This window comes from Coregonus clupeaformis, chromosome 17, assembly GCF_020615455.1.
Source record: "Coregonus clupeaformis isolate EN_2021a chromosome 17, ASM2061545v1, whole genome shotgun sequence".
Classification (NCBI taxonomy): domain Eukaryota; kingdom Metazoa; phylum Chordata; class Actinopteri; order Salmoniformes; family Salmonidae; genus Coregonus; species Coregonus clupeaformis.
In genome coordinates this window covers 25710682-25727385 of record NC_059208.1, presented here as the reverse complement: position 1 = coordinate 25727385, position 16704 = coordinate 25710682, and the positions used below count along the sequence as shown (strand labels likewise).

General features: G+C 42.2%; 2 protein-coding genes across 4 annotated transcripts in view; both read left to right on the top strand.

Annotated features, from left to right (window-relative positions):
- The first annotated feature begins 1874 nt into the window (after positions 1 to 1874).
- Positions 1875 to 5900, top strand: LOC121542615 (uridine phosphorylase 1-like). 2 transcript variants are annotated; one of them, XM_041852050.2, is made up of 8 exons: positions 1875 to 2121; positions 2369 to 2425; positions 2936 to 3053; positions 3361 to 3519; positions 4120 to 4234; positions 4587 to 4796; positions 5075 to 5221; positions 5656 to 5900. In XM_041852050.2, exons 2-8 carry the CDS (start codon positions 2373 to 2375, stop codon positions 5808 to 5810), a joined length of 957 nt encoding a protein of 318 aa, XP_041707984.2. In that variant the 5' UTR covers positions 1875 to 2121; positions 2369 to 2372; the 3' UTR covers positions 5811 to 5900. The 2 variants fall into 2 exon arrangements, with proteins under 2 accessions (XP_041707984.2, XP_041707985.2); XM_041852051.2 differs by lacking the exons at positions 1875 to 2121; positions 2369 to 2425; positions 2936 to 3053; positions 3361 to 3519 and adding an exon at positions 3526 to 3752.
- Positions 5901 to 7884: 1984 nt separating this feature from the next.
- The window catches only part of LOC121542617 (stathmin-2), a 12755-nt gene continuing 3935 nt past the window's right edge, over positions 7885 to 16704 (top strand). Inside the window, exons 1-3 of one of the 2 annotated variants that reach the window (XM_045226207.1) lie at positions 7885 to 8100; positions 11894 to 11992; positions 15625 to 15797. In XM_045226207.1, coding sequence (XP_045082142.1) covers positions 8082 to 8100; positions 11894 to 11992; positions 15625 to 15797 — 291 coding nt within the window. In that variant the 5' untranslated portion in view covers positions 7885 to 8081. Of the gene's footprint in view, positions 8101 to 11893; positions 11993 to 12048; positions 12087 to 15624; positions 15798 to 16704 lie in introns of those variants that run through there. The other variant, XM_045226208.1, reaches the window with a different exon arrangement.

Genomic DNA, 16704 nt, shown 5'->3' with positions numbered 1-16704 from the left:
TATGTTGGAGTATGGGTGTTTTAGCTTTGATATTGTCACTGAGAATGTTGTCACTGAAGCTTGATTATTGACTTATATCAAGCAATTGAATGTTGAAATATAGGCTGCTGCATAACTTGTCTGTATTCCCCCATTGAAAACTGCTGCTTGAAATGATTTGGCTTCTAAGCCTGCCTTTGCACACTATCCTTCTGCGGGTCAGTCCTGTAGTCACATCAAATGGTACATCTCTCCCCTACTTCTCTGAGGGTCAGTCCTGTAGTCACATCAAATGGTACATCTCTCCCCTACTTCTCTGCGGGTCAGTCCTGTAGTCACATCAAATTGTACATCTCTCCCCTGCTGCACATGGGGCTGTTTTCTCAGTTTATTCTATTGTATTTGATGAAAGTGAATAATGGCAGTCTAAATTGGCACAAAGTTTAGCGAAACCCGTCGCCTTGACTTGCCTGTTAACATAAGGGGAACTTTATTATGCAACTTGTGTTCGGAGACCGTTGTGGAATGGGAAAATTGAGTGCCCGTTTATTTTTGAAGTGTATTTATTTGGTTTATCCTTATTTTGTTATAAGCTATTTGCCTATTGATGCTGAGTTATGATGGCGGGGCTTCATTCCAAGATTTTGGCTGTTGATACAAGGCTGAGAGGACTTTCCTATGTTAATGTAAAGGGACAGTGCCAAAGTGTAACCATGTATTTTCAGAGATGCAGTAGGTTAAATAAGGTTATAGTGTGTGTCACCCCCCATTAATTTTGACTTTGAAGCTGCACATTGTGAAGGTAGCATATTTAATTTGATGTGTACTATGGTCAGTCATGAGCACATCCTCTCCTTGCTCCAAGACTTATGAACTGATCTGGGATCTGCCCTAATAGCACTGTACATTTCTGTACTCTTATTAAAAAAAAGTATTTGTATGACAAATGTTGTCTTCTGATTTTACACCAAAAGCTGCTCAAATGCTGCCTATACCTCAAATTCTAACCTTGCATTATCAAAATCTGTAACAATTAAAACCTCGCCATGTAATCCAAACTAATTTTTTTTGTCTACATATAAGACTAAAACAGCAATGTTGGTTACACTGCGTAAACGAGAAACCAGAGACAATAACCATTGTACTGGTCATTCACTAGTGTGAAAACTGCGCCAGTGCTGCACACAGGTCCTGCGTAACATCTCCCCTACTGGCATTTTGATGTTCATGAGTTACGTCTACAGTGAGTGCAGTTACATGCACACAATACGATTATTGTGGATAGTCAGATTAATATAATAGTTCGTTTTAAAACGTGTACATGTTTTGCAAGAACGATTTTCCTAATCCTGTTTACATGGACGCACCTGAAATCAGGCTACCTGATGGGACTTAAATTCAGAAAATTGCCAATAAACATTCTACCACCGCGACCATGTTATTTTTGCCAAGCCTCTTTGATTCTGAGTTGGGACATAAAGTTTGTATGTGACTATTTCAAAAATGCATACTTTAAGATTTTCCGATTCACTTGCGCATAAGAGGGGAAATGCGCTACAGGTGCTAGCACATGCGCAGATCGGATATAAACCGTTTACATGTCCTAATAATTCGAATGATTGCTCAGAAAACCATGTTTTAATCGGCGTATGCTTCTATTTTGACCGTATGACGATTAAGATAAACAGATTAAAGTGTTTACTTGACTACTGCCATAATCAGTTTAATATCGAAATATTAGTGTGCATGTAAACGCACTCCCTAGTGACTGACCTTCATATACAGTCAATGGCAGGGTCATCACTAGTTACCACAGCCACAAAGTCATAATTATGGCTAAACCCCGCCTATTTCTACAATTTATCTTCTTAAAATCTGATTTTAAACCTAAACAACACTGCTAACCTTTTTATGCCTAACCTTAAATTAAGACCAAAAACTGATTTTAGTTTTCATGAATTTTTACGATGTACACTTTTAATTTTGTGGCTGTGTAGTGACAACCCAATGTCAGTGACTCGTGCCTTAGCACAGCGTTAAATTACTGCGCTTCATACATTTACTACATTGCAGATTGATATTTAGGAAACGGGGGTCATCTAACTCAGCATCTTGCATATGCGAATCATCCACCTGCTACAGGTAATCTACATATATTCAATCGCTGTTTCTCTGACATAGAAATAGACCAGGCGGAATATTATTGGTAGTGATTGTAGCCTATAGACTACGATATGGGATACAGCACATTCCCACAGACACCGATATTCGTATCACTAACTGGACCAGTAGTGAAGGTATCTATGTCTGAATTTGGCAAATCCAACATTTGGAAATGAAGTTAATTTCATGTGTATGCTCCGGTGGTTGGGCTTCTTACTGTTTTCAGGAACATGGCACCAGGACCAGGTTTCAGTGATGAAAAGAATGAGACATGCTGCGAGAGGTACAGTAACATCTAATAAGTAATGGTTGGATCACGTCATTGTCTATAACTATATCATCAAAGTGATTTGATTAGTTTTGTTGAGTGAAAATGTAATGAATTCAACAACATCAAAATGAGAAATAACACCCTAATAAAGCTTTTACTTTTGTGCTGTACATTTTACATTAACTTTTAACAGAAGGCTGACCACTACCTTTAATCAGTGGACAATATTTGAGTTTTTTACCCGTTAAACCAGGAAACGGCAGAGGTGTGTCATGCAGAGAAATTGACTTCCTGCACAGAAGCACGTATCATTGACTATTACATTATTCCATATAAGGAAATAGGAAAGTGACTCACAACCAGGCGGTTTCATTCTATTGACATACAGTAATACGAAGACAATGAGGACATGTTGAACCAAACCATCAAAAATGCTTTATGAACACGGGTCCAGAAGTTTAGGAGGAAGTAAAATATAAGACTGGTCTACCCTAAATGTCCTTTTATGATTGATTTCCTTAGTGAAAGCACTGTCTATGTGCATAACCCACACCTGGATGGGATGAAAGAAGACGTTCTCTACCACTTTAACCTGGGGACCTCCACACACAACCTGCCTGCCATGTTTGGAGATGTCAAGGTAAGGTTACTGATTGATTCATTAGGCTATTAGCTAGATTGCATCAGTAAATGGACATTCATAACATCCTAATTCCTGCATTCAATATGCTCATCTTTTCTGTATTCATCTGGTTTCCCAGATACAGATAAAGCCTAGTCCTGGACAAAAAAAACCTTTCAAGGGACATTCTCCATAGAACATGCATTTTAATCCAGGACTAGGCTTAATCTGGGTTCAGGAAAGCAGCCCTGTATTTCTATAGACTTTTTGTATTCAACCCAGGACGTTAACATTTACGCCGTCTGCTCTTATGTCCATGTCTCAGTTTGTGTGTGTTGGGGGCAGTCCCTGGAGAATGAAGTCCTTCATAGAGTATATTGCTGGAGAGCTGAGTCTGGAGGACCCCAAGGCTGAGTACCCTAACATCTGTGCAGGAACTGACCGCTACGCCATGTACAAGATTGGCCCCGTGCTCTCCGTCAGCGTACGTGAAGAAATACAAAACTAGTATCCATTTCAATCACTTATGGTTTATTATAGTGTCACTAGATGTTAGTAAGTTAACATGGGTTGGGACTCAAATGGTACCCAATATTGCACTACTTTTGACAAGGGCTCTGGACAAAAGTCGTCACTAGGGAATATGGTGCCATTTGGGACACACTCACGATGTTGCACTTTCGGGTGGAATTGTAATCGATGCCCTGGGAATGAAAGGTAATATAAAGGAATAGAGAAGGTTTCTTTGTCAAATCAATGGACATGTTGGTGTAGCAGCTTGTTCTGCCAAACAGACTGAGTTGAGTGGCCTAATCATTGTCTTCCTTCAGATGGCGTCATTCTAACGCAACCGCGTTGCCATGAACTAGTGCAGACAAGGTGGTCACGCTATCTGACGTAAGACAGTGGTTGTGTAATGTGATACATCTATGACATCACGTCTCTCTCTCTCTCTCTCTCTCTCTCTCTCTCTCTCTCTCTCTCTCTCTCTCTCTCTCTCTCTCTCTCTCTCTCTCTCTCTCTCTCTCTCTCTCTCTCTCTCTCTCTCTCTCTCTCTCTCTCTCTCTCTCTCTCTCTTTTACAGCATGGCATGGGTATCCCCTCCATCGCCATCATGTTACACGAGCTCATCAAGCTCCTCTACCATGCTCGCTGCACTGATGTTACCATTGTACGCATTGGGACCTCCGGTGGATTAGGTAGGCCTATATATACTTTATTTAGACGTTTTCTGTCAGGTTGTACTTCTCAAGTGCTTTGGATATGATTTAATTCCTTTATGATTAAACACAGCACACCTGAATCCCACTATAGTCAAACGAGTAATAACACTAATATGTGGTGTTTAAATCAATCAATCAATTCAAGTCCTTTTATTAAGCTAAAGTTGCATCCCAAATGGCACCCTATTCCCTACATAGTGTACTACTTTTGACCAGGGCCCAAAGGTAGTGCACTTTATATGGAATAGGGTGCCATTTGGGACACAAGCCTAAAACAAGCTATATTTGCTATACATTGTACATACACTGATCCACTTTCTCTCTCCAGGCCTTGAGCCTGGCACGGTTGTTGTCACCAAGCAGTCAGTAGACGCCACCTTCCTGCCCAGGTTCGAGCAGGTCATCCTGGGGAATACTGTGGTGCGTAGCACGGACCTGGACCAAGGGCTGGCTGAAGAGCTGCTGCAGTGCAGCAAGGACCTGGGTCAATTTGAAACGGTCGTAGGAAACACCATGTGCACCATGGATTTCTATGAAGGTGTCGGTTGTTATACGCTACTTCAGTATTTTGCTTGTTGTCTGCGATTCTGTCTTTTTCAAATGTGTTCCTGTGTTAGCATGGTACCTGACCTGTTTTTGCTCCTGTCAACTCCATTGCTGTCATTGTAATGCCAAACATGTTAGAAATGACAATGAGTGAGTTGGCATGACAATGAGTGAGTTGGCATGATGGCACAAACAGACTGGCACTCAGGTTATATTGATGAGCCGTAATAGAGTTACTGTGGGTAGCTAGCTGGTGTTTTGTGTGTCCAGGACAAGCTCGTCTGGATGGGGCCTTCTGTTCCTACACAGAGAAGGATAAACAGGACTACCTGACCAAGGCCTATGAGTCTGGGGTTCGCAACATCGAGATGGAGTCTTCCGTGTTTGCTGCCATGTGTAAACTCAGCGGTCTAAAAGGTACACCGCTGGTGTAGTTGTAGCTATCCATGATGATAGTACAAATGATATTAGCAGTTAGACGCCAATTGTGTTATTCACAGACTTAAAGCTTTTAAAAATAAAAAACCTTTTGACTTTGTCAAAGATGAAATATGAAATAAATATGCATATGTATTTGAATAGATGTATATTAAATATATGTATTTTACATCATATTCATAAACTTTAAGGTCCTAATGTTGAACCTTTTTGTAGGATCAATGTCCAGTAGCGTTGCTGGTAAATAAATAGGCTGGTCCCTGATCTGTTTGTGTTGTCATGCCAACTCCCTGTCTCATGTTTGACATGACAATGAGTGACAAGGAGTTGGCATGATACCGTAGCACAAACAGACTGGCACTCAGGCTAGTAAATAATCAACCTCTGTCCTCTGTCTCTGTGTTCCTCTGAAGCGGCCGTGGTGTGTGTGACTCTACTGGACCGTCAGAAAGGGGACCAGCTGATCAGCTCTCATCAAGTTCTCCACAGCTACCAACAACGTCCTCAGATACTGGTCGGCCACCTGATCAAGAAGATGCTCCAAGCCTCAGGCTCTAGCAAAAGCTAGGCTCTTGCTTTTTATGTTACTTATGAAAGGCCCCTTGTACACAGAGTATACAAAACATGAAGAACACCTTCCTAATATTGAGTTGCCCCCCCCACCTGGTCAGTCTGTCATGGAAAAGAGCTCTTCTTAATGTTTTGTATACTCAGTGTAAGTGTAATTTAGGGCAGCACTGATTCACACTCATTCATTCCATATAACCTGGCTGCTTTCACTATGGATTTCGCAATCATTCGCAATCGCAATGATTCTCAATCGCAATCATTGACCATATAGAATACAATATCTATCTATCGTATCAATTTTCTCTGGATTGTAGCTAAGTGTTACCAAATTAGAATAGTAATCATGACAAACACCAAACACACCTCTTGCTTGACACTACCTCTATTTTATACCAAATAAACCAATGCAGGGTTAAGTAAAGTAACTTATTCCATAAATTGTTGCTTTGTGTGACATTAGAAAAGGGAATATTATACCCAGTTTGTTTTTAAACTCCTTGATATTTTTTTTACCCCAAGCCTTTAAGATAGAATGTTTTGTTTTAATTTACCAGTATGTATATTTTAGTTGTATATGCTGTAGCTATGGTAACGAGCAAGTTATGAATATTAAATATAAGACTTATCAGCACTGATTTCCTTGCCTCATTGATAAATGCACTAATTCTCTATACCAACATTGTGATGATGCTCCATGTTTTCCCTTTTGGCTGTGTCTGAAGCCATTCACAAAGTCTGGTAGCCTATAGCACACGTGAGGTAGGGGCGCGTTCAAGAGCGACGTGAATGTGTTTAGGTCAGGAATGCGTTCCATAGGCTTATATATCATAATATACACTATATATACAAAAGTATGTGGACACCTCATCAAATTAGTGGATTTGGTTATTTCAGCCACACCCGTTACTGACAGGTGTATAAAATCGAGCAAACAGCCATGCAATCTCCTTAAACAAACAATGGCAGTAGAATGGCCTTACTGAAGAGCTCAGGGACTTTCAACATGGCACCGTCATAGGATGCCACCTTTCCAACAAGTCAATTCATCAGATTGCTGCCCTGCTAGAGCTGCCCAGGTTAACTGCAAGTGCTGTTATTGTGAAGTGGAAACGTCTGGGAGCAACAACGGATCTGCCGCAAAGTGATAGGCCACACAAGCTCACAGAACGGGACCGCTGAGTGCTGAAGCGCGTAGCACGTAAAAATAGTTTGTCCTCGGTTGCAACACTCACTACCAAGTTCCAAACTGCCCCTGGAAGCAACGTCAGCACAACAACTGTTCATCAGGAGCTTCATGAAATGGGTTTCCATAGCCGCACACAAGCCTAAGATCACCATGTGCAATGCCAAGCGTCGGCTGGAGTGGTGTGAAGCTTGCCGCCATTGGACTCTGGAGCAGTGGAAATGCGTTCTCTGGAGTGATGAATCACGCTTCACCATCTGACAGACGAATCTGGGTTTGGCGAATGCCAGGAAAAAGCTACCTGCCCCAATGCATAGTGCCGACTGTAAAGTTTGGTGAAGGCCCTTTCCAGTTTCAGCATGACATTGCCCTCATGTACAAAGCAAGGCCCATACAGAAATGATTTGTCGAGATCGGTGTGGAAGAACTTGACTGGCCTGCACAGAGCCATGACCTCAACCCCATTGAACACCTTTGGGATGAATTGAAACGCCGACTGCAAGCTAGGCCTAATCGCCCTACATCAGTGCCCGACCTCACTATTGCTCTTGTTGCTGAATGGAAGCAAGTCCCCACAGCAATGTTCCAACATCTACTGGAAAGCCTTCCCAGAACAGTGGATGCTGTTATAGCAGCAAAGGGGGGACCAACTCTATATTAATGCCCATGATTTTGGAATGAGATGTTCGAGCAGGTGTCAACATACTTTTGGTCATGTAGTGTTTTTGTAAGTATTTAAAAAATTCAAATATAATACTTTATACGTTTTTCCAGAAATGTACCTCTGTAACATTTTACTGTTGGCTATTCTTGATTAGTCACCTACCACTAGGTCTAGTCTATTGCTGTGGATGGAATGTCTGATCTCGACGCGAGATGTGCGCCAAAGGACAGAGGGTGGCCAAGCAATCTGCTCGTGCGCAGAGCCGCTCATAATTCAACCGCTCCCATTTTCCAGCTCGCTCCGCGCCTCTCATCTTGATCCGAGCCCCCGGTCTTGTCTTTTTCGCTGACTCAGTGCCTTAAAACAACATTTTCGCCCCTCTGACCATAGCTGCAACACCCACTGCTACGACACAGACAGCCATGGCCAAAACTGCAATTGGTAAGGATGCGAGTAAGATTTTTCAGCATGGATTATTGTTAGGGTTTTACTTTAGTGATGGATGCTGAGCTCTAAACCGACACCTGCATCCGCCTCATCGTTTCTTTATAGTATATGGGCCCATAGGGACTTCAGGCAAAAACTGCTGTTCTAGATTAAACATTATATGGATGTTATGACTTAATATAAAGTATAAGATTTATTTTGGTTAAGGTTTTGGCGCGATTGCTTTTTTATTATTTATATCCGTTTTATTCACAACTCTGAACCTACTGCTGGTGATACGGCGGCGGCTCTAGTAGAAGCATAATGCAGAGAGACCCCACCCAATACGCCGGTCTGACTACCATTTCAACACTCCCTGACAGGCTGAGATATAATTACTTTTTTCATATATATACTTTTATAAGTATACTGTTATAACGGTTATATCGCTTGTTTGAGCTCGAATATGAATCAATTGTAGGTGAATGAACGGCGCGTGCTGACAATGCATTGAATTCGGTGGTTCATTTGTTAGGCTACAATAGTTAGTCATGTATTTGATTCCATCATTTGGCTGTTATTCAATTTGGCAGTTGTGTGTATTTTATATTACAGTAAATTTGGATTACATTTGAAGATATTAAACAAAAAGTATACATTGATAAGGGCCTTGTCATCAATATTAGCCATGAAATGCTAATTCAAAATAATAAGGCCTAGAGTATTTTGTTTTGTTTTAGTGAAGGATTCTACACTGAATAAAACTGTTATATGTCTATATAACACACAATAAACGGGAGAGAAAACAATTAGTTGCTGTAGATTTTATGTTTTGTTTGACATTTTTCTGAGTTGTTTCTCAGTGGAACTGTAAATGTGATTGATTACCCTCTAAAATTACCTCATGAGTTGATTCTCTTTTCAGTATAATCTGAGAATAAAATAGCCAACACTTAAAAGTCATAGGCCTACTTCCTGTTCTCTGATGTACCTAGAAATACTTGCTCTTGGGGTTCCATAGAGCCTGAATGTATTCTATGTGCTGTAGGGCCTACATTCTATTATGGAATGGATATGGATTCATGCAGTTCTATTGAATTTTAGTGAGTATGATGACATGTGGCAGCAGGCTGTGTTGAGCAGTGAGCCATGGCACGCAGGTGTAGCAGGCCGTCAGACAGCAGGCTAGGAGAGTGGCCAGCCCTGCAGCAATGGGCCGCTCCACACGCTGCTGGCCTTTGCAGCAGTTGGCTAATCATTATTGACAATCTGCAATCCTCTTCGGACAGAGCTCTCTCTCTGATACTGTACCTTAGTGAAGGTAGGGCTACTAGTACCTAATACAGTAGGGTGATAGTAATACAGTAGGTAGACAATTTATTTTGGTGTTGGTGTTGCGGGAGAGACTTTGTGTGCGCCCTATGGGCCCCAGTCAAACATGGTGCCCTATAAAGCGAATAGGGTGCCATTTTGAATTTGAACACAGCCTGTCTCTTCCAAATCCCTCCATCACTATTGAACCCTGTAAGAAAGTGATTACTTCCTCGTAATAATGACAATTTAAACAGTATTAAGATAGAGAGTAGCATCTAGCCTTTAGCTCCTGCCCACAGGATACTGCTAATGCCCATTAGCTTAGTGTTATCAGATCATGATATAATTAATTAGTAGCGCTCAAAGTTCAACAAAAATACATGATCAGTTGTGGGCTTTAATACTGTCAGTGTGAAGCAAGCCTGTATGAATGTTTTGTATTTCCACACAGCCAACAAACAGCATAATGACAATGTTATCTCCTATAGGTACCATTATAGTGTCTGACTTTGGCTGTCTAAAATGGCACCCTATTCCCTATGCTTTACTTTTGCACTATATAGGGAATAGGGTGCTAAAGCACTACAGCGCCTTGGGAAAGTATTCAGACCCCTTTACTTGTTCCACATTTTGTTACGTTACAGCCTTATTCTAAAATGGATCAAATAAAATAAATGTCCTCATCAATCTACACACAGTACCCCATAATGACAAAGCAAAAAGGTTTTTTGAAATGTTTTCAAATTTATAAAAAAAATTATAAAATAAAAACTTATTTACATAAGTATTCAGACCCTTTGCTGTGAGACTCGAAATTCAGCTCAGGTGCATCCTGTTTCCATTGATCATCCTTGAGATGTTTCTACAACTTGATTCGAGTCCACCTGTGGAAATTCAATTGATTGGACATGATTTGGAAAGGCACACACCTGTCTATATAAAGTCCCACAGTCGACAGTGCATGTCAGAGCAAAAACCAAGCCATGAGGTCAAAGGAATTGTCCATAGAGCTCCGAGACAGGATTGTGTTGAGGTACAGATCTGGGGAAGGGTACCAAAACATTTCTGCAGCATTGAGGGTTCCCAAAGACACAGTGGCCACCATCATTGTTAAATGGAAGAGGTTTGTCCCGCGACCGGGAGACCCATGGGGCGGCGCACAATTGGCCCAGCGTTGTCCAGGGTAGGGGAGGGAATGGCCGGCAGGGTTGTAGCTCAGTTGGTAGAGCATGGCGTTTGCAACGCCAGGGTTGTGGGTTTGTTTCCCACGGGGGAACAGTATGAAAAAATAAAAAATTATGTATGCACTCACTAACTGTAAGTCGCTCTGGATAAGAGCGTCTGCTAAATGACTAAAATGTAAATGTAAAATGTTTGGAACCACCAAGACTCTTCCAAGAGCTGGCCGCCCGGCCAAATTGAGCAATCGGGGAAGAAGGGCCTTGGTCAGGGAGGTGACCAAGAACCCGATGGTCACTCTGACAGAGCTCTAGAGTTTCTCTGTGGAGATGGGAGAACCTTCCAGAAGGACAACCATCTCTGCAGCACTCCACCAATCAGGCCAATATGGTAGAGTGGCCAGACGTAAGCCACTCCTCAGTAAAAGGCACATGACAGCCCGCTTGGAGTTTGCCAAAAGGCACCTAAAGACTCTCAGACCATGAGAAACAATATTCTCTTGTCTGATGAAACCAAGATTCAACTCTTTGGCCTTAATGCCAAGCGTCACGTCTGGAGGAAACCTGGCACCATCCCTACGGTGAAGCATAGTGGTGGCAGCATCATGCTGTGGGGGTGTTTTCAGCGGCAGAGACTGGGAGACTAGTCAGGATCGAGGCAAAAATGAACGGAGCAAAATACAGAAAGATCCTTGATGAAAACCTGCTCCAGAGCGCTCGGGACCTCAGACTGGGGTGAAGGATCACCTTCCAACAGGACAACGACCCTAAGCACACAGCCAAGACAACGCAGGAGTGGCTTCGGGACAAGTCTCTGAATGTCCTTGAGTGGCCCAGCCAGAGCCCGGACTTGAACCCGATCAAACATCTCTGGAGAGACCTGAAAATAGCTGTGCAGCAACGCTCCCCATCCAACCTGACAGAGCTTGAGAGGATCTGCAGAGAGGAATGGAAGAAACTCCCCAATTAAAGGTGTGCCAAGCTTGTAGCATCATACCCAAGAAGACTCGAGGCTGTAATTGCTGCCAAAGGTGCTTCAACAAAGTACTGAGTAAAGGGTCTGAATACTTATGTAAATGTGATATTTCTGTTTTTTATTTTTAATAAATTAGCAAACATTTCTAAAAACCTGTTTTTGCTTTGTCATTATGGGGTATTGTGTGTAGATTGATGAGGGAAAAAAACATGTTATAATAAGTTATAATAAGGCTGTAACCAAACCAAACAAAATCTGGAAAAAGTGAAGGGGTCTGAAGACCATTTTGGATTCCTCCACGTGGCGGTGTTAACAGTCTGGTGTGATTGTATTCCCTCAGCATACAAAGAGAAGATGAAGGAGCTGTCTGTTTTCTCCCTCATCTGCTCCTGCTTCTATCCAGAGGCACGTAACAAGCTTGTCGTCTGTGAGTTTGAAGGTAAGAACCAGAAGCATGCAACAAGCTGGTCGTCTGTGAGTTTGAAGGTAAGAACCAGAAGCATGCAACAAGCTGGTCGTCTGTGAGTTTGAAGGTAAGAACCAGAAGCATGCAACAAGCTGGTCATCTGTGAGTTTGAAGGTAAGAACCAGGTCACACCAGATGTAAGAACCAAGCACGATAGTAAAGTTACTATGGATATTGCAGGAGTTTCTTCTTGAAATCAGACATGTCCGTGGTAAGGACAACTTGGTTGCTGATTATCTCCCAAGGGTGGGTAGTCAATACGTTTTGTGTTTTAGCCAGTGTGTTGCCCAGGCTCACAATTTAATTTGACTGCATGTTTTGCCGTTTTGGAGATGAGTATTGTTTTGGTTGGGGATGAGAGTTATAGAAGCTTACGTGAGTTTTTCAAAAACCTGTGAGTTTTAGAGAACTATAGAAGAAGAAAAAGAAAAAAAAGAAGAAAAAGAAAAATACACATGTAAAAAAATATATATATATATATATACACAAGACAAAATAAGTGTGTTTTGTCTTGTATTTAATTGTTGACAGCCAGTAGATGCCATGTTTACATTGGAGAAGGCGACGCTTTTAAGTAGCGACGCATTTAAGTTGATTATGTTGTGCAATGGAAGTTGCTTTCTGTGGGTGGTGAGCAAACTTGTCTAACAAAAATATAGGATATATTTGTTGTCTTAAGGGGGAAGGTGTTATAGGTTTTGGTTTTCCCATTTATGTTTTGAGGTTGGACTTTAGCACGTATAGCTCGTTAGCACGTAGGGCGCACCGATTGGCGTCACCTCGTTAGTCAGTATGTGTTACACCTCTGCTGGAAGCCATCTCGTTAGAGGGAAGGTGTTTCACCTGTGCTGGACCAGGTGCTATTTAAGAGTGGCTGGCCTAGTGCTTCAATTGTTTTGATAGATGTGGAGGGTTAACACCTTTAGTTGTCTTGATAGATGTGGAGGGTTAACTCCTTTAGTTGTCTTGATCAATGTGGAGGGTTAACTCCTTTAGTTGTCTTAATAGATGTGGAGGGTTAACTCCTTTAGTTGTCTTGATAGATGTGGAGGGTTAACTCCTTTAGTTGTCTTAATAGATGTGGAGGGTTAACTCCTTTAGTTGTCTTGATAGATGTGGAGGGTTAACTCCTTTAGTTGTCTTGATAGATGTGGAGGGTTAACTCCTTTAGTTGTCTTGATAGATGTGGAGGGTTAACTCCTTTAGTTGTCTTAATAGATGTGGAGGGTTAACTCCTTTAGTTGTCTTGATAGATGTGGAGGGTTAACTCCTTTAGTTGTCTTAATAGATGTGGAGGGTTAACTCCTTTAGTTGTCTTGATAGATGTGGAGGGTTAACTCCTTTAGTTGTCTTAATAGATGTGGAGGGTTAACTCCTTTAGTTGTCTTGATAGATGTGGAGGGTTAACTCCTTTAGTTGTCTTGATAGATGTGGAGGGTTAACTCCTTTAGTTGTCTTGATAGATGTGGAGGGTTAACTCCTTTAGTTGTCTTGATAGATGTGGAGGGTTAACTCCTTTAGTTGTCTGGATAGATGTGGAGGGTTAACTCCTTTAGTTGTCTGGATAGATGTGGAGGGTTAACTCCTTTAGTTGTCTTGATAGATGTGGAGGGTTAACTCCTTTAGTTGTCTTGATAGATGTGGAGGGTTAACTCCTTTAGTTGTCTGGATAGATGTGGAGGGTTAACTCCTTTAGTTGACTCTCCCTATTTTGATTTCTAGACAAACAATCCGTTATCTGATTTCCCTGATTTCGTTTTGCTCCAGCTTTTGGTTTGCTTCCTGTCTTTCAGTTTGGGGTTTTTCTTTTATTTGCCTCTTCTTGGGCAAATTTAGTAGGTGCTCATGGTGGGTGTCTTTTAGGTCCCAGTTGTTGTTGCTAGTCAGCTTTCAGTGGGGACCCCAATGAGTGTCTTTCAGAACCCCTCTTAAAACCCCACCTGTTTCATTTTGGTTGTTGGTCTGTGACTCTTTGTTAGTTCCCCCTTCTGTTTGAGCGACATTGTTGTTATTCTTGCTGGGGAACGTAACACACAACACTTTTTACTTGCAATGCGTAGTCTTTCAGATCAAGTCAAAGCACTACAGTCTGAATGTCACTGTAGTTGACCTGATGCCATTTCAGCTCAATCCAGGAGCTGTGCCCTTTATTGTATTGGAGGATCTTTATCTTTTACCGTTATTGTTTTGGATGTCCTCCTGAATTGAAGAAGATTACTTTATTGTCCAATGTACATGGATGTCCAACAGAAACTTTTCTCATGCTTTATTCCAACACCTCAGAAAAACATTCACAAGACACACATGAAATGGTTTGACATGCACATATCTTCACATATCTTTTGGCCCTAAATTACAACCTTCCTGGACATACATAATCTATGAACTCAAAGACATGTTTAAAGTGGACATCCAAATAATATAACATATCTCAGAATTACTCCATAAGCACTCAACAATACAGACAAACTGCCATATAACATCTTATTAGCCGCAAGTAAAAATGCAATAGCAAGACACTGGCTGTCACTTCAATTACCAACCATCCTGGACTGGACCAACATTACCAATCATCCTGGACTGGACCAACATTACCAACCATCCTGGACGGGACCAACATTACCAACCATCCTGGACTGGACCAACATTACCAACCATCCTGGACTGGACCAACATTACCAACCATCCTGGACTGGACCAACATTACCAACCATCCTGGACGGGACCAACATTACCAACCATCCTGGACTGGACCAACATTACCAACCATCCTAGACTGGACCAACATTACCAACCATCCTAGGCTGGACCAATATTACCAACCATCCTGAACTGGACCAACATTACCAACCATCCTGAACTGGACCAACATTACCAACCATCCTGAACTGGACCAACATTACCAACCATCCTGGACTGGACCAACATTACCAACCAACCATCCTGGACTGGACCAACATTACCAACCATCCTGGACGGGACCAACATTACCAACCATCCTGGACTGGACCAACATTACCAACCATCCTGGACTGGACCAACATAACCAACGGCATTCAAGATATGGACCAAATGGACATCACATATAAACCAAAAAAACAACATAACCCATCTAGACCACAGAAGACCAGACCCCAGAACATAGAAGACCAGACCCCAGACCCCAAACTCCAGAAGACCAGACCCCAGAAGACCAGACCCCAGATCCCAGAATACCAGACCCCAGAATACCAGACCCCAGAATACCAGACCCCAGAAGATCAGACCCCCGACCCCAGAAGACCAGACCTTAGAAGACCAGACCTTAGAAGAACAGACCTTAGAAGACCAGACCCCAGAAGACCAGACCTTAGAAGACCAGACTTTAGAAGACCAGACCTTAGATGACCAGACCCCAGAAGACAAGACCCCAGAAGACCAGACCCCAGAACACAGAACAACTAGAGACATAAAGGACACACAGGAAGAAGGATAAAGCACCAGGGTGAAGATGGAGGAAATATATTTATCTTAAACAGATTATATGTTTAAATAAATGTAAAATGTATATTAAATGTTATTTTATTAAATAATAAAGTGCAAAAAAGTTTTCACTTGTTTTTCAGACATGGAGGTGAAGCCAATCAACAAGCGGGCGTCGGGCCAGGCCTTCGAGGTGATTCTGAAGCCCTCCTCCCCGGTGTCAGACGCGACCCATAGCATCACTTCGCCCCCCAAGAGGGAGGTGTCCCTAGAGGACATCCAGAAGAAACTGGAGGCAGCTGAGGACCGGAGGAGGGTGAGTAGTAGAACTATAGAACTAGAATGATAGAACTGCAGTATGGAATTCTATATCTAGTGATTCTACTTCTATGGTGACATCACTGCTCTGTGGCCCAGTCCTGAAAAGGGTGAGTAGTAGAACTATAGAACAAGAATTATAGAACTGCAGTAGGGAATTCTATATCTAGTGATTCTACTTCTATGGTGACATCACTACTCTGTGGTCCAGTCTGGAGGAGTGTGAGTAGCAGACCTGAAATAGAACTAGAATAATAGAACTGCGGGACACCTTTAGAAAAAAGGGTTCCAAAAGTGTTCTTCAGCTGTCCCCATAGGAGAACCCTTTTTGGTTCCAGGGTTCTACCTGGAACCAAAATGCCTGCTATCTGATAGCACCTTTTTTTCCCCTAAGAGTGGATAGAATTCTATATATTTGAGTAGGACACCCCAGGGCCCTGTGTGTTATAATAATTAATATACATATAATTAGAATCACTAGAACAGCCGTCCCATTCAAGTTCACATTCTGTGGTGGCAGGAGCGGCGGCCATATTGAATGTACCAGTCAAATTACTGTGGTCTGAGGTGCTTTGACCATTCTAGTGATTCTAACTCTATGGTGACATCCCTCGTCTCTCTGTGGTCCAGTCCCAGTCCTAGTGATTCTAACTCTATGGTGACATGCCTGCTCTCTCTGGGGTCCAGACCCAGTCCTAGTGATTCTAACTCTATGGTGACATCCCTACTCTCTGTGTGTTCCAGTCCCAGTCCTAGTGATTCTAACTCTGTGGTGACATCCCTGCTCTCTCTGTGGTCCAGTCCCAGTGATTCTAACTCTATGGTGACATCCCTGCTCTCTCTGTGGTCCAGTCCCAGTCCTAGTGATTCTAACTCTATGGTAACATCGCTGCTCTCTCTGTGGT